We start from the raw sequence: 19,283 nt of genomic DNA on the forward strand, positions 1-19,283 counted from the left end.
CACAGCTAATATTTATATTCAAGTCCCTGCTTCTACTTTTCACTATTCCGCTATCTACACGAAATTATTTGTGCCAGACAAAACTAAAATTCTGATAATTATCAAATTTCATTACAAATTTAGCTAGTGTTTCACAGTCAATATATTTTTGCAAATTCTGTTACCAGATTTGCCACTATATTGCTCATGTACGAGTATGTACATGTATATAGAATTTCCAAGTAACCAAGCGCACACTTTTTTGTAACTGTGTATGCATGTATTTGGCAAAAATGCGTTTTTATTTGAATTGACAAATATCTTTGTTATGCTGAATGTCCGTGACTTTAATGACGCGTTTTACTACTCAATCTATATTTTATGAAAGAAGTTTTTTTGACATTTTTATTAATATTTAAATGTTTTGATACCTAGCAAGTATTACGGAAAAAAATATTTCATTTTCTACAGCCATTGTCCTATACATATTGGAATAAACTTCATCAAGGAAAGCAGTTGGTGCAAGAAATCTGTTGTTGCAAAACAAGTGACAGGAAACTTGGAAGTTTTCTGGAAGAAAAGCTGTCATGCTAAAATCATGTACACGTGTACGCATGTACAATGGGTTACTGGAGTTTTTTTTTTCAAAATGGACAGACCGCGTTTTGTATATGCATGCACTGCAGTTCAACACTAAAGATGTTGCATTTTTTCATTATCTCCCGTGAATAGACTCGATCAAATCCAATTTTCATATTAGAGCTAGCTCTATATTGCTGTTAGATCTGTGCTTACGAGAAATCATCCCTTTATTCGTTTATTTTTTTAAAGTTTTTTTGACATATACAGGTATTAAACTTATAATAAAATCATAAATAAAATCATCAATAAATTCTAAGTTGGAAACATATACGTCTTAAAGTTTTCATTATATTCATTACATCTAATAATTAATACCCTCAAAAAGCAAATTTATGCGTTTTTTTTTTCAGTCACAAGGCTGGAACCTACAGTGCTTTAGTACACTGTATTACTTGATACCAGCTCCTTTCTAAAACACATCAAGATTTTTTCAATAATGTATTTACGAAAACATCGAGACCATAAAAATGCCGTCCTATTAATTGTCAAGATGGTCCAAAGTAAATTTCCACAACATTAGGGCTACGCATATTTCTTTAAAAAGGCCGAGCATCAAACTTTATACAGAGTTGCATTATGGGCTTTGTTTTGCACGCGCCCGTGTCGTCTGCATCTGTCATCTGTGGAACAGCTGAACAGAAAAGAGAAGGGTATATTTTTGTGCTTATATTGTTCATGTTCATTTTCATTGTCTTAAATGCCTGGTTTTGTATTTTTTAAAGTAATTTTGAAAGAAAATCATTCTCATTTATCATGTTTAGGTGTGATGAAGTTGTTAAAAAAACAAAACAAAAAACAACACAAAACCTAAAAACACAAGAAAGGGAGGCCATTATTCGTCATTTTCATAGTCATACTGCCAAATTAAAACACTATCGATATAAATTGGTAATTAATAGTCAAAGCGTAACATTATAAAGAATTGAGAAATTGACAGATGCTTTGATGTTTATTTAAAAATATTCAATTGTTTCTTTAACAAACATCTAGTCGGTGCTTGGTGTGTGAATAGGATCAATCAAACGAAACATGCAACATTTAAAATGATTTTCAATTCTGCAATTTTTTGTTTTCTTTAAGGATTCAGTTTTTCTCTATTTTTGTGACATAAACGGAAATTGTGTTAACTAAAGCCTGTAAAGGACAGGGATGAATTTAGGTTCCCAGACAATATGTTTACTCAATTCCTATGATAGCATGTGTTTTATGATATCATGGTATTTACATTTTCTGTGACTACTAGTAAAAGCAACAAATGTTGCTACTTTTTAAAATTTCATATTAAATCACATAGCATCTTCCAATAAAATTAGAATTATTGTAAGATCTAATGAATAAATTTGTGGCAAGAAAAATATTCCATAAAATCTCCATATTTGTCTTTTATTTCGCTAAATCATTTTCAGATATTTAATTTAAATAGAGTCACTATATACCTCTGCTGGACTAGGCCACTGATCAACCAATACTTCTTTTTGTGTAAGATTTATGTATTAAAGTAAAGAAACCTCAGAGATTGTGCTATTTGCATCTGACAGTGTTGCATCTAGGCCGCGCGATTTGCACATTTTTTATGCAGATCGCGCATTTTAATGAAGTAAATGCACGCAAAGTCGCGCATCTGACGATCTTTTCAATTTAATTCAGTTTATCTTCATCGCATACATGTGAACTCTCCCACTTTAAGCTGGAGACTCCCTCTTTCTGCAGCCATATTTTCGAAGATTTTTCTTAAAATAAGGGGTATTTTTACAAATTAAAGAAATCTCCCTATTTATGATGTCTGAACTTCCTTCTTTGTTTATTGCAAATTCTTAAATCTCCCTCTTTTTTAAGAAAAATCTTCCACTTGATCATCGAAAAAAGTTCACACATATGTCATCGTATCTTGAATGCTTCAGCCATGTTTGTTTTCACTCGTGGTTATGACTAAAATACGTACTAAATCGCTTGTAGCAGCCGACTGGGTCATCTCACATGTGTTTTGTAGTATTTGTCAATATTTTATTTTTTCTACTTCCGTTTTTGAGCGGATGATAGCTGTCAAAAATGTCTGAACATTAAATAAATGAATTCTTTTCGATAAGTCATATTGTAAGGTAAATGTCCCCCACATTTTTTTCAAATCGCTGCCATTTTTCAGTTGAGTGGGGGACAATCCCCATAATTTTTAAATTCTAGATGCAACACTGATCTGTAACCTCTACACCATGTACAAGCACTCCAGGTTTGGTAGAAATTTGGCCATTTTGCAGACAATATCAAACGTTACAAAAATACAATTCTATAACAAGCTGTTAAACTGAGCCTGCAATTTCGTGAAAATAATATCACAATGCAGTGTTCAATCTAGAATGAATTCCAAGGGGGCCCTTTGGGCCCATAAACTTATCAAGAGGGGGTCATTTGAGAAAACTGGGGGCCCATACTTAAAATGACCATCAAATTCAAAAGAAGTATTACCTTTGCTTTTCTAGGTGGATTGTTTATGCAGATATACATAAGGTAAAAATATAAAATAACAGTGACAACTCTTTTAATTACTCATACATACTGTACATGTATAATATCAGGTATTCTTTAAACAGTCAGTTCATTAATTTCAAATTTCACTCTAACTAATCTGCATAAAATGTTAACAGTTCAAACTTTACATAATAATAAACTGTGTAAACTAAACTATGAATAAGTGAATGTCATAACAAGCAAGGACATTTTCTTTGGAAAAAAGTTTTTCAGTTAGGTACTTGTACTGAAGAAAGCTCTCCTATTTTTCACTGATAGCCATGCATCTACAGCTTTATCAAAATCAAAATCAGCTATGTCAACTTTGTGCAAAGATATCCTCATTAATTTATTCAGTCTGTTAGATGACAATCTATTTCTGTCTGATGATTTAATATCATTCTGGGTAGAAAAACCCCTTTCACAGTCAGCAGTTTGTAAGGGTGCAATAAGAGCAAGCTCAGCAAGTTTTAAAAGATTTGGAAACATCTCCTTGTGATACATAAAAATCAATTTCCACAAATTATATATATTGTCAGTTGGATACCTTTGTTGAATTACAAGAGGTTTTAAAATTTCCCACTCAATCCTTAATTGGTTACTATCAATGTAAGATTCACTGTCTGTGTCATTATTACTTGAACCATAGAAATCACAGAGTTTATTAATTTCATCCTTTCCATGGTCAGGAATATTCTGCACAAAAGATATACCTCTCAAACCAAGGACTGCCAGAGCACTTATAACTGATGTATCTTCCTGTGGAAATCTAACATTCAGTTGAGCAACTATTTTTTGAATAAAGTCACTTCTTATGTTACTCAAATGTGTTTGCTTGTTTTTACTTGCTGAGATGCTGTGATCTCTCAAGTCAAGTCCATTCTCAGTCAATGCTGTGTTAAACAGTTGCATGTAGTGACCATTATTCTGCTTTAAGTGTTCAAGCTGTGAAATTGTTGACTGAATAAGTGGTTGTACTAAAGAAATATCAATGTCTTGTTTCTGAAAGCTGAGACTCAGTTTGGTAAGTATTGGCATTATGTCCATTAAAAGGTAAGTTACACCCACAAATTCAAACTGGGTTAGCTGAGAATGAATCCCTTTTGCAGTTCCACCTTTCTCAGCTTGCTTTTCTTGCTCAAAATAAGTAACTAAGGAACCCCATGTGTGAAATATTGCCTCAAGGGCTGAATAAAATGCAAACCAGCGTACACTGTGAATTTCCTTGATTTTTAATTGTTTGTCATTCAAAACACTTTCAATTTTAGACAGATTTGCAGTTCTCAGTGAGGAATGTTTAAAATGGTAGAAAATATTTGTCAAAATTTCCTTGTACTTTTTTAGATATGGAATACTCTCTGCTGCTTGACTTGTGCATAAAGCTAGCTTGTGTGCCATACAGTGAATGTTAACAATAAGTGGCTGATCACTTGAAAGCCTAGCACTAACACCAGACATTTTACCAGTCATAACTGCCGCTCCATCTGAGCCAAAAAACATTACATTACTGACATCCACACCCTTTTCACTTACCACAGATTTCAATGATTGGTACACAGTTTCAGCATCACCCTTATCAATAGTAACATTCTCAATAAAATGAGTTTCAGGCTGAAAGTCAGTGCATTCAGGAATAAACCTAGCAAATATGACCAACTTTTTTTGAACTGAAACATCATCACTCTCATCACACATTAGAGAAATGGCGCGGGCTGAAGCTAGTTTCTGTTTCATATCATTTTCTATAACATGATTTAAAGCATCTTGAAATTCTTCAGCAGCCCTCTCGGACTCATAGGTGGCATTATCTCCAGAATGCAAAGTCAAAATATCTGGGCAACCTTGTAGTTTAAGAAGGCTTAAAAGAGAACTGTACTTCAATGTTGCAATTTTTTCTTTACACATCCAGTAAACTGTACGCAAAGCACTAATAATGGAGCTTTTCTTTTTGTCAAATGCAGACTTAAAAGATGCTTGAAAAACTGACTGACCATGTTGGTCAATAAGGGCATTCTGATGGTCAGAAGAAGACATGTGTCGCTCAAGAGTTGAAGTTCTATAGTTAACACAACCTGTAACAAACGGATTTTTTTTCCTCATTTTGATGCATAACGAACATTGCATACATTTTTTATCGTCATCAAAAATAAGCCAATTTTTAAAACGGTCATCTTTGAGCCATTTTGCTTGAAATTCACGCCTTTTAGACGATTCAGAAGGGCCGGGGTCGGACTGGGATGTACATGGAACACTATCAACATCTTTCGTCGGCTCTTTATCGGGCGACTTCGATTTTTTTGCATTTGAATTCGGTAAAAAGAAGTCGGAAATTCTTTTCATCGTGTGCGCTAAATTTAGAACTGAGCTGCTGATATAACGCTATAGCAACCGACTGGTTTACGATGCGCGGGCATATATTTACCACTCTTGAAAAAATCAATACTAGCACAGTCAACAGGTGCGTGAATAATGAGCGCAAAGCGTAAAAATAAACAGAAAGTACCTTAAATACCGTAATGGTATTTTCTAAGCGAATGCGCCCGTCGGGCCCACAGTTAAATTTGTTTTGCGCCGGCAGTCATTTTAGGGGGCCAATGGCGCAATGGCGCGCTCTAGATTGAACACTGCAATGCACATGCTTTTTAGATAAAGTTATTAAATCAAATATAACAACATATTTGTTTACTTGATTTTTACGAATCAAATAAAACTAATTAACACAACGTGACATTAACTGCTAATAATAACAGCTCCTTCCATAGGCCAAAATAAAAAGCATTCCATAACAGACGACGCCGCTCACCGGCGTCGCCAACAAATGTAGCAGAAAAAACTATTTAAAATATTGAAATAATGATAAATTAGGGCAAATTTGGACAATACTTTGTTGAATTGACTTCATTCTTACATTTCCAATTGATTTTCATAAGAAAAGCCACCAAAACCCGAAGAGTGATGACCTAATATGGCAGAAAATGACGGCCATTTTGTCTTACAAAAACATACAAAAACACACAATAAAATGTAAGCTTTTATATATATATTCTTTATTTTAGATGGCTACCACAGTTTTACAAAAACCAGCAGAAAAAACGGGAACAGTAAGTAGAGCTATGATTGTCCCAAGTTTCATTAACAGGGCTTTTTTTTCAATTTTGGGGAAACGGCCTGGCCTTTCAGTTGGGGAAAAAATGCGCGATAAAATGACATTTTGGGGAAAATCTATTACATTAAAAAATGAGTTAATAACTTTAAAATTAACAATAAACACATGCCCTAAAAGTCAGGTGAGTCATAAACAATGAAAACAGTTCAGATCTTTGGCCTTGAATTCCTTAAACATACAAAACCACTTTTTTTTTAGTTGGAATCACTTTAGTCAATATCATTTGTGATGTTGCCAAGCTTCAACATTGTTGTAACCACCTCACACACCTCCCCTATTTATTTCAGAATGGTTGCTTTGATTTTTCTATGTAAAAACTGCATTAAGTGTTAAATTAATTAGATGATGATTTGCAAAGGACATTTTGACACTTTATGCACAAAAATCAATTGACTGTTTTATGTTTTGTTATTTATTTACTTAAACTAATACATTCCTCTCCAAATTCAAGCCGAAAATCAAACAGGAAGTAGGTCGCGAAAATATGTGATAATAGAATATTTTGCCGATTTTTGGTATTAATATAACTCCATGTTCCTCCAGACTATGATTGAAATCTATAAGAATAAATAATATAACATATTTTTACAAATGTCTGCATATTTTGAGGAGAATTTTCACAAAGACAGAATGTTTAGAGATATGATCAGCGTAATGGTGAGGATTGCCCATCGTCGGCATTGGACTTTTTACTTGCAGGACAATCGGTAATAGCCTACAAAAATTAGAACTATTTGATCAAAAATCAAGCAAGCCATAATAGTGGATTTTATTCAGACCAAGGGGAATTTTTTAGTTCAAGGGGAATTTTTTTCAGCTGGGGAAGTAGCCATTAAACGGCTACAGTTATATAGCAAAAAAAAACCCTGATTAATACTGTACTTGATTGACAAAAAAATTAATAGTTTCAGACATAATTATGTATTAAAAACGATTCTAACAACTGTTATTGTGAATATGAACTGTCTAATTTTCGTAATACAGTGCTTGTAACAGATACAAATTTTAATATATACAAACAATAGCTGTCAAGATTGATATACAGAATGAAAAATTAAAAGGACTCCACTGAGGGTTTTTGTCATGACACAAGGCATTGTCACGCTATCACCAGTTATAAAACTGACAAGTCTTGCATTCATGATTGGGTAAAGTTTTTCAACTTTTAAAAAATTCTCAAGTTTCCCGAAGTGTCAAATATTTTTCCCGGTGCCTTTTCCAAAACTATGTGGAAAAGGTTCTGTGACAGGACTGGAAATAATTTTTCCAGTTGATATTGGTCAGACAAATAACCTGTGTGTTGGCTCATTTGTAAAAGGCAAAAAATGAGTAGAGCACAAATTTGTTCCATATCGAGGGTTCAAAGGTAAAAGGTAATAACTGCCATTTTCAAGATTTCGAGAAAAACGCAAAAAACATATTTTTTTAATACAACTTTATTTTCCGTAATATTGTTATAACAATTTAAATTTTTGATTCTCCCATATTTGTTGACTACATTAGATCATATTTTGTTTAGTTTACATTGCTTGGTGCTGATAAAACACTGTAATTATAGTTTGTTTTAAAGTTCTAAGATCAAAATAATATCATTTTACAGAAGTAAAAGGTAATAAATGTACTTAGATCCTGTCAAGACTACAAGTTTGAGCGGTAAAAGGTAATAACTGCACTTACGACCTTTTACTTCTGAAGGTTTAGCAATAAAAGTTAGAGATAAACTGTGGTAAAAGGTTATAAGTGCAGTTATAGCCTTGTTCCTCTGAAAAATTTAGATGTTGCAGTAATTGTTACTGTTGCAAATTTATCAATTATGTCCTTACTTTGAAGAACCTTATGTAATGTAATTAACACAATGCACATTAATACTCGTACACAAAATTAACACTTTTCATTCATAGAAATATGAAATATGTACCTGCTCAATATTTAGATTCTACAGAAATAAATTAATAACTAAAAAGTTTACGAAAATACGCACTAAAATCTAAGTTTACAAATTTCATTTATTTTGAATGTTCTCTGGTATATAATCGAACTGAAGTCAAACAGACCCCAGACATCGGCAATTAAGGATATTAGTGACCCATATCATAGTTAAGTAAATAAAGACTACTGTTTCATGTCACAAAATGTGAATGTTTATCATTAATTATTCTATGACCTCCACTCATCTTCTTCACTCTCACTAACAGAAGGCACTTAAAGTTTGTCTTTTATAGATTTGCTGCATGGCAATGACTCATAGTATGATTCGCACTCCTTCAGAATTGTTCCAGAGGCAACAAGTGACATCAAATCAGCTTTTGCAGCAGATATTGGAAGCTTCTCTGTATAAGCCTTTCGTGGAGCCTTAAGAGACTTTTCTTTGCTTCTGTTCTTCTTCTGCATTAACCTAACTGCCTTGAACTCACTAACCACAAAACCATAGCTCACAACAATACTGTATTTTTGTCTTTATCTATCTCCAGTCATTACGTCATTTGATAACGTCACATGTTTAGCAGCAAAACAAAACTACATATAGATGTTATTTTATCGGGGAAAAAGAAGAATGAAACCATTTAATTTTTCTAAAAACATTATTAAAAGCAGGATAAAACAAATACATGGTTGATGTCGGGCTGGAGAAGGTTTATCCGGTTCACTGCGAAAGTGAATCTTGGCTTGCTAAAGCTCACCAAGATACACTTTCTAGCTCACCGGATAAGCCTTATCCATCCCTAAATCAACCATGTATTTTATATATATTCAGCCAATTAACACGTTCACCATCAACATCGATTTTCATTGAGCCAAAGTTTTGTTCTTTGTACAACTTGTAATCTAGTATGTCAGTGTATTTTATTAGAACGACAATATATGGTTGCTTCCGGCGTTGGTATGATATAACTGTTTCCCACTGCGATGGAACATGAACTATTGTAAGGCGTTTTGCATGCTTGATAGATGCATGTATGGAATTTGCATTCCATTAATGAATGGCCAATTTCAAGAAATGTGTGGTTTTACCATTGATGTGAGGTAATATCTTGGACACAGTGAACTAAGCAACTTGCAACAAGCTGATTGCAATTCTGTCCTCCACATGCATTACTATATAATGCCACTTCTTCAATACCAGATGTCTTACTTGCAACAGAGGTTACATACAAGTACACAAAAGTTCCTACTTTGCACGAGCCTGGTTTCCCCATGTGTCTCATCCAACAGATAACAAGTCCCCGTTACCATTTCCCAGTTCATAGAATGACAAATTGCAACAACACAGTTTTCTTTTGTAACGAAGATCACCAATTAAACTGAGTGGTGTTTTCAAAATAGCCTGGATATCAAATGCCGACACAGAAAACTTTGGATCTTTCTTTGTGCGTTTTTTATCGGCTGATTTTTCCATTCTAGCACTGTTTTTTTTTCTTTTTGGTCACTTGGTGTACTTGATATTTTGCTTTTGTTGCCTCATCTAGTCTATCTTCTATTCTCAAAGTGTCATACAGATTGCAGAGTGGACATTGATCTTTCTTAGGACGGAAGAAAAAAGTTATATTCTGTACTAAAAATGATTCTGTACACAGCCTCTGAAACACACTTTCTATTTTGTCCTTTGCATTTTTCTACATACAGTGAGTATATTCGTTTTATATTTAAATCTTGCGTTAGATACTTCCTGTTGGGGTCTTCGTGTGTTTAGTGTGATTCAACAGTCGGAAAGCTTTTGTTGTGTTTCTTTACAAATGATCTGTGATATTCCGTGGTTTTATTTCCAGGCACAGCTTTCCCTCTCTTGTCATTTCCAACATATAACCCTGCCACTTTGTGCTTAACTGCGTTTGCAACTGTTTTGGAACCGACATCTGGAATTCTGGAAACAAAGTGATCCCTCGAAAGCATTAATCACAACAAAATTACATAAAAATTGCAGAGTCGGTTTGATTGAGTCTGTACATGAGAGATAATGAATAAGTGCAACATCCCTCACGCCCTCTTTTCTACCTGTGTGAAAAACGAATTCGAAATAGTTCTTTGTTTTGTTCTCTGTTTAGATACATTCTCTGGTTCTTTATTGGCAACATGGAACCAAATGAATTGCCTCTGACTTATGTAATCACCCATTGACCAGTATGTACTGAATATTTTCTGTCTTTCATATTCGGTTATATTCTCGCTGCATTTAATTCTAAAAGATAAATTTCGTGGGAAAAGAGATAACAGATAGTGCCTGTGAACTGTATGAATGCAGCATTCTGTCAGGGGAAAAAGGTGATAAAATCAGTTATAACCTTTTTATGTTTTACTATTACCACGGTACATGTTCCTCCTTGTTAATTTGTGTCATAATCAGTAGAGTTAATACAAACACGGAAATTCGATTGATAATGTCTGGCAGAGCCAGACGTCTTTATTGTCTAAGAATAGATTATGATATAATCAAAAGATTAACCAGAAACTTCAAATACGCTTTCATATAGAAAACAATTGTAGCAAACGTTATAATAGATGACACAAAGTTGGACAACAAAAACCACCTAACAAACGTTATAATAGATGACATAACGTTGGACAACAAACACGCCCAACATATATATATATATAGATATATTGTATATATAATATAAAGTACTTCATAAAATATTTCTCAAATCGTGGTCGACTCGCCCAGGAAAAACCATAGTCTGGAAACCTGTGCCCTTTTATCTTGTGTCTAGTACCACTTGATGTAGGGCTACATCCTTGAAAAATATTTTACAAACCTTTAACTTGAAGTTAGTAGGCTGATAATAATATGCAAAAATATAAAGTAAAACAAAAACAAAAGGAAACTTATACAGGTAAAGTCCAATGTGATACATAGAGACTACAAAAACCATTACATTAAAATACAAAATATCCAAGTTAAATGAAGTTATTTATCTCACTTCTAGTTCCGGTGGGTGGAGGGGAGGTAAGGGAAGAAAAAAGAATATAATATATATAAGTATTGCAGTATTTAACTACAAATGTTATTCCATTTCAAAGAAAATGGTACTGTATAGAAGTTGTCAATAGCGCGCATTTCAAAGAATGAAAGGGTTTTGCGTGATTCATTACAACTTAATCTCCCTTCCCATGTGAAAGTGTACAATTTGCGCACCTCCTGCTGTTATTGTGCAGTCATAAGATCAAAGAAATATACAGTTGTAAATTCCAGACATATGGAACAGATTAATTAACGTTACAGTATAGGCTTGAAATACATATCTTAAAGAAATTGGTGATGGTTACTAATAAAACATAAACGAATTTATATGCGATATAAATTACGATTTTATGTTTTACTATTACCACGGTACATGTTCCTCCTTGTTAATTTGTGTCATAATCAGTAGAGTTAATACAAACACGGAAATTCGATTGATAATGTCTGGCAGAGCCAGACGTCTTTATTGTCTAAGAATAGATTATGATATAATCAAAAGATTAACCAGAAACTTCAAATACGCTTTCATATAGAAAACAATTGTAGCAAACGTTATAATAGATGACACAAAGTTGGACAACAAAAACCACCAAACTGTCCAACCAAAGGAGGAACGACAGACCGTGAAAAGCAACGAAAACGAAAGAGCGACAATTTAAATTGTGACAAAAAGATTACAATTACAATTTACAAACAAAAATATACGACAATTTTGAACGCGTGCATGTGCAGTTCGCTCATAGACCAATAAACAACATTTTCGTCTGCCTTTTTTCTTTTTTTTTTTTGTCAGGTATTTTGTAATATTTTATTTCAAAATGCATTCTATAATTTTTTATATTACATGCAGCCTATTTATAGCTTTGTACACGTTAAGTAAAATTTGATATAATCTAATGTTAACATGTAAAGTTATATTAAAAAAAAAATGAAATAAATAAAATAAAAAATAGATAAAGCAATAAAGCTAAAATTAGTATCACTATAAACAGATCTTATCTTATCTTATCTCATCTCATCTCATCTTATCAATGTATTCAAATTTTATCACAAACTGTTCATAAGTAAACATAAAGTTCAAAATAAAGTTATGATTAATGTGTTAGTAATACATAGTTAATGATGACTCTTGTGTGTTAAACTACAAAAACATTTTGATTTGTTATATTGATAAATTAAATTCAATATATAAGCTATAATTAACATTTAAGCGATACATAGTTAACATATACTTCAATATGTTGAACTAGTGTCCAAACTGGGATTCAATTTATTAAGACATTTTATTACTTAAATGAATGCATAGTTTGAAAAGAAATTACAAACTTTAAGTATTTTTTAATTCAATTTATAAGTTAAAATTACCATTTAGGCACTACATAGTTAACATACACCCCAATATGTTAAACTAGTATCTAAAACAGGGATTGTTTTATAAAAAAAACATGTTGATAAGGTACATGATGCATAGATTGAAAATAGAATACAAGGTAATTTTATAATTAATGTATACATTATAATTAATATTTAAACAACCCATACATGTAGTTAACATACACCCCAATATGTTAAACTAGTGTCGTAAACTGGGATTGTCTTAATGCTTTAATATTCACTCTATTAGATTAAAATCTATTAAATTGTAAATTGTTAATGCATATATCTTGACAATGTTGTCAAATTATATCAATTTCAACAAAAACGTTATATTTTTCATTCTAGCATCACATATTTAACATACACAATAATGCTGTAAATTAAAAAAGGTGTTATAGACATAATATCACTGTGTTATATACATAGTCAATTTAGGGAATGTTACAACGTCAATAAAGTGTAATTATGTTCAAATTGTGATATAGATTATTGTTAATTTATATTTAAAATACATCACAATATGTTTAAATGTTGTCGTAACTAAAACAACCACATTTATTTATCAACAAACATGTGTTAAAATAATAATGTATAGCATTTAAATTTTTACAAAGAAACTCATGATTAAATAAATAACATAATTATGTAAATAACACTTTTGATATTAATATTCACAATAGGATTGTAAACTTGTTAATAAATAGTTACCATCTCATAAATTCAGTTGTACTGAATTAAATGAATATAATTCTTTAAAAGCTTCAGAAGTATGTAACAGATTGATAAGTCTAACTAATGGACCTATTAAATGCCTATAAAATCACCCATACAATTTGTTACATGTGGTATTAATTAACACAGGTACTTAAACTACGCGGCACTACAGTGATACTGATTATCTTATCAACTAACATTGCATGGGTTCGTTGATACTATCAACAGTGTTATGTAATATTGTAATGATTATCATATCTGCATAGCAGATCAAAAGTATATGCTAATCTGAATTAGAATCACAAATATTGATAAAATCACATAAACTAGTCCTAATTATTATTATTGTAATAAAGAGTTAAATTAGTAAAACAAATATAAGACAGTGTTTTACATGAAAGTAAAATGAAATTATTCATGGTTAATTAGCAGACTTGCACGTATTTGTTGTATTGAACTTGTTGCCGATATCGCAACTAGAAATTCCAACAAATAATTAATATTACAAAAAATTCATTTTTGATATTTTACCAAATTGTTATTATTACAATCAGTCACTATAAAAAGTGTGTTTGTCAGTATAAAAAGTGTGTTATTAATATTCTTTCGTCTTTTAAACGTATGTCTAAATGAATTGTCTACTTATTACCATACACCCCAATATGGCAGTTCACAAGATATCACAGATCAGGTTATTAAACTCCAGAAAGTCTCACAAATGATATTGTATACATGATATGTAAAATTGTCAAGCTCCTTAAGGTGCCTCATGTATTTTATCATGTACTTATATGAAAGATGTATGAAATGGTTCACACTCAAGAAATGTTAAAAAATTGAAATATCTGGAGTCAATTTGTTTTTATATCAGTTTTATTGTTGTAGAGATCGTTATTTGGTTATCTTTGTGTATCCAATACTGGAATGAAGAACATCCAAGTGTTTCCATCCTTCAGATTGTTTGTGGTAACGTTTAGGTTTTCCTTCCTTTACAACTAATTATTCCCTTTACGTGGATGTCCTTCTTTAATGTTTTTGTGGTATAATCTCGTACTTCCGTAATTTTGTATTTACAAGTAGTTGTAAGCAAAGTTTGTAGATTTTCTTCAAGGCTCTCCTGTAAAATAAATGAGAGAGAACGAGTACCTTGTTCTTCTTACAAAAACATAAATTTATTTTCAGAGGTATATTCCTTTAACTGTTGTTTTACATAGTGGATATGCATGTCGGTAGTAAATTGTATTGAAGTATAAAGGTCAGTCGTATTAAAAAAGATATCTAATAATAAAAGGTGACATGAAATAACTGACTGAAGTAATAGAATTGTTGTATACAAAAACTGATTCCATTTTAAATCAGTAAACTTTTTGTAAAGGATCGAAAAATATTCATTATTTACAGCGATATTATATAACTATTAACATTTTGTTTAACCACTATTTTATGCAGAAATAAAAAATACGGAAAAAATATATATATAAATAGTAATACATCTGCCGTATTTTATTAATTTAAGGATTTGTTATTCATAACAAAATCAAATACGTTCAAAAGAAAATCACGAATAACAGCGTTAAACGAATATAACCATAATAGAAGTACCTAGTTGTCTCCTAAAACAATATATAATGATTTGTAAAAATAGACCATTGCTATAAAAATAAATTTAGTTCCCTATTCTGCTAGGATAATGTATAAGGACATGACGCGCAAACATAAAGATTTTGGACATGAATTAACAACAAAATTTTGCTACAGCTACATGAAACATATGTGCGCTAATTATCAAACGTAAAAGGGTATTTATCTTGATAGATTTCTTAATTTGAGCGCACGCGCGTCTGTATTTATTTATTATCATTATTTTTTATTTTATTTTATTTTTTAATTTTTTTTTATTTATTCATTTTTTATTATTAATTTATTCTATTTTTTTATATAAATATATACATATATAAGCATATATATAGCAAAAGAGCTGAAGCATCTGTCTCTTACAACAAAAATGTAAATATAATTTGCATAAATGACCAGAGCTAAATTAGATTTAACTCAACAGTCTGCTGATAAATTATGTAGAAACACTGGACATTACATTATATAATGTTACACTTAAATAGCATTATAGTAGAATTTATGTCCTATATAACGACACAAGATGATTAAAAATAAATCACAGCTAAAAATGTGTTTAGTTTAAATATATTAATGTATTGCTAACTAATTATACAGAAATATCGTAAAGATGACCATAAATAATGATTAACTTATACAACATTACGGTAGGATATTTATCCTACAAGAACACAATATGATTACAAAATGTAATCGGAGCTAAAATGATTTAGCTAAATTTAATATCCTGCTAAATAATAATGCAAGGATATTTTAAAATGATATTATATAATGTTATACCAATATAACATTATAGTAGGATTTCTATCCTACAAAAGACACAAGATGATTTGCAATGAATAACCGAAGCTAAAATAATTTAGCTGAAATACAATATCCTGCAAATAAATAATGCTGGAATATAGTAACAATGACCATTACTAATGTTACATCAATATAACATTATAGTAGGAGCTTCTATCTCCTATAAGAATATGCAAATCACTTGCTAAAAATGATCATTTTCAGATCAAAAATGCTGCTAATATAATGCAGACTTATAATAAATGATAAACAAATAATAAATGTGTTCATATAATATATATCAAAATATGATAGAAGAAACATCTGTCTCTTAAAGTATATGCTTTGCAAAAGTTAACAGAGCTAATTCCGGAAGACTTTAGCTCTTATTCAAACAATGCTATTAAATAATGCATTTTGTTGAATTGGTTACCTTCTATAATGATATATATTAATAATACGAAAACGTATATCAAAAACATTATAGTAAGAGAATCAGTATGTCTTCTATCAAAAAACGCAAATACAATTTGCAATAATGACCAATGCTAAAATTAATTTAGCTTAAAATCAATAGCCGGATAGTTAATTATGCCGGATTATTGAGAAAATGACAAGTTGTAATGTTGCATCAGTATAACATTATAATAGGAGTGATTATCTCCTGAATATAAGCAAAATTACTTGCTTAATGGTCAATTCTAAATGAAAGTTTTATAGTTGCTTATCAAAACTTCTGCTAAAATTATGTAGACTTACATTAAATTATATAAAAATTAGACAAATATGAAAATATGATAGGAGAACATACATCTGTTTCCTAAAGAATATGCAAACAGTAGTCTTTGCAAAATATGACCAAAGCCAGCTTTTATTCAATAAAATGCTTTTAATAATGTTGAATTGAAACTTTCTTTAATGATAAAGAGCGATAACATAATAGTAAGAGAATTAGTAGGTATTCTATCAAAATGTGCAAATATAATTTGTAATTATGACCAATGCTAAAATAAGATCTTTTAATTCGTAGTCAATATATATATATATATTTTTTTTTTTGATGATGATTCAAAAAATATTGAAGAAAATGACCAATTATATTGTTAAATAGTAAAACATAGAGTAGGAGTATGCGTGTCCTGTTGCAATTTAGGCTTAAATTAATTTCCTCTGAGAAGTTTTGACACAGAGTATAATTGGTTCAATTTTTCTAAATTTATTATATACAAGTATACTCAATCAATAGTAATTTATCTGTTTTCATAACGAAAATTTACTTGCAAAATCAATGAAGTTAGATATATTGTTATAAGAACATATAATTCTAAACAGTTTACTCACATAACTCTAATCGTGAATGATGATCAAGTATTTGGAAATTAAGAAGTTCAAATCGTGTTGTCTGGGAGAATTCGCCATCATTTCAGCTATCATCGATGTTTGATTGTCTGTGTACATTATACAATCATGTCTATATATAAATCCAACCAGGAATAATCTTTCAGCATCTAGTAATCCATTTATCTTCTAATCTTGTTTTAAAGATTTATTCTTTTTTTTTACAGAGTAAATCCAAACGTTAATGTTGAACAATGTAAAATGAGTATTTAAAAGTTCAAAAGTTAATTGGATATTTCATAAATGATCAGTGATGGCTGTATATTTCGATAATCAAAATTCCTAAAAAATGTCAGTAAAATTTATATAACGATATATATCCACTTTTGCACTTTCAGTGTAAAGAAAAAAGAATATAATATATATAAGTATTGCAGTATTTAACTACAAATGTGATTCCATTTCAAAGAAAATGGTACTGTATAGAAGTTGTCAATAGCGCGCATTTCATAGAATGAAAGGGTTTTGCGTGATTCATTACAACTTAACCTCCCTTCCCATGTGAAAGTGTACAATTTGCGCACCTCCTGCTGTTATTGTGCAGTCATAAGATCAAAGAAATATACAGTTGTAAATTCCAGACATATGGAACAGATTAATTAACGTTACAGTATAGGCTTGAAATACATATCTTAAAGAAATTGGTGATGGTTACTAATAAAACATAAACGAATTTATATGCGATATAAATTACGATTTTCCACTACAGATTCTTCACAACATGTGGAACAACAAGTAAACAACAGGTACTAAGTACACTTAGAACCTTTTACCCCTAAATAATTTGTAGAAAAGAAGTTATTACAAAATACTTTTTAATTTTTTGCCCTTATAAGGATTGAATATTTATATAATATTTTCGTCAGACATAAAGGACAATAAGTACATTATAAAAAACATAAAAAGTCAATTTCGGCAAAAGTGGCAGTTATAACCTTTTACCTTTGAACCCTCGATATAATATATTATTTACAAATTTATTTATAAATTTGTATTCATATTGTGTTTTTTTTTTACTATTCCAGTGGGGAGCTATATTTCCTAATGAACAGATATCAGAAGTGCAGTCAGCATTGTTTGTTAAAAAGTTGCTTGCAGTTGCAGTTTCTAATATTGCTTATTTAAGAGCTATCTTCCCGGAACATGCATTCGGAGATCGTAGCTTAGAGGGTATTTTTCTAGTGAACCATATCTTTTAAAACAAATAATTAAACAATATTGCTTTGATGTCTTATTTACCAATTATTATATAATAGTAATATAGAGATAAATCCTTCGGCTCCATCTTTTCATATTATTCAATAATTATAAATGTCTGCATAATTTTCTATTTAATTGTTCAGAAAGTCTCTTTTGAAAAATTAAATTGCTGATCAGTTATTTTCTAAATAGGACTAAGTTTGAAGATATTAAAAGATGATGTGTCTTGTCCTGGGGCAAGTCAGGTGATCAAGTGGGTGAAAGGATGCTTTGATGCATTTTGATAGGAAATATGTAAGTTTTTTTTATTGTTTAATATTTACAGAATTAGATTTTAATGCAGTGATGAAAATTTGGAGAATTTTACATTCTGCAAGCATGTAGATTGAAAAAAAAAAATATGACTGGTTTTTTCACTTGCCTTTGAAATCAGAATTGACACTTAAATAAAAACTCAGTTTACACACTGGGTTTTAAATTTCTGCTAATAGAATACATGATAGCTTTTTTAAGTGTAATTTGACTTATTCGACTTGTCATTATTCCTTACATTCATTTCAGCTTCGTATGCTTATGATAGGGGTAAAGTACAAAATAAATTAATATTAACTATTTGTGATGCTAGCTAAAAATTTTATTTCATATGATTTTGCTATTGACTAACTTTAACTTTCAAAAGTATTGATATCAGTTCATTATACCTTCACTGTCAGTTATATTTTCCTTTTATTTCTTGAACAGTCAATGAATTTTTTGTGTGTACATTTGAATTGACGTTTTTTCTGCTAAAAGGAAAAAAAATATTTTTTCAATTTTTGAATAAAACCAAGAAAGTAAGGGTTTTGGGGTTTTAAAAATAAGCAATTTTTAAATTTTTTTTCATGCTTTTTAAATTTTTTTCACAATCTTTTTAAACAAGTAACATAT

At 30.6% G+C, this 19,283-nt stretch overlaps 2 protein-coding genes across 2 annotated transcripts; one reads left to right on the forward strand and one right to left on the reverse strand.

Moving 5' to 3' along the window:
* The first annotated feature begins 1,206 nt into the window (after positions 1-1,206).
* Positions 1,207-18,650, forward strand: LOC132716630 (HORMA domain-containing protein 1-like). The gene is made up of 4 exons (XM_060699938.1): positions 1,207-1,271; positions 6,183-6,227; positions 18,182-18,326; positions 18,549-18,650. The coding sequence occupies exons 2-4, from the start codon at positions 6,183-6,185 to the stop codon at positions 18,638-18,640; spliced, it is 282 nt and encodes a 93-aa protein (XP_060555921.1). The 5' UTR covers positions 1,207-1,271; the 3' UTR covers positions 18,641-18,650.
* Positions 2,962-5,750, reverse strand: LOC132716643 (uncharacterized protein C17orf113-like). The gene has a single exon (XM_060699965.1). It carries the CDS (start codon positions 5,464-5,466, stop codon positions 3,361-3,363), a length of 2,106 nt encoding a protein of 701 aa, XP_060555948.1. The 5' UTR covers positions 5,467-5,750; the 3' UTR covers positions 2,962-3,360.
* Positions 18,651-19,283: the final 633 nt, after the last annotated feature.

Source organism: Ruditapes philippinarum, unplaced genomic scaffold (assembly GCF_026571515.1).
Source record: "Ruditapes philippinarum isolate M1 unplaced genomic scaffold, ASM2657151v2 ctg645_1_1_1_1, whole genome shotgun sequence".
Lineage (NCBI taxonomy): Eukaryota > Metazoa > Mollusca > Bivalvia > Venerida > Veneridae > Ruditapes > Ruditapes philippinarum.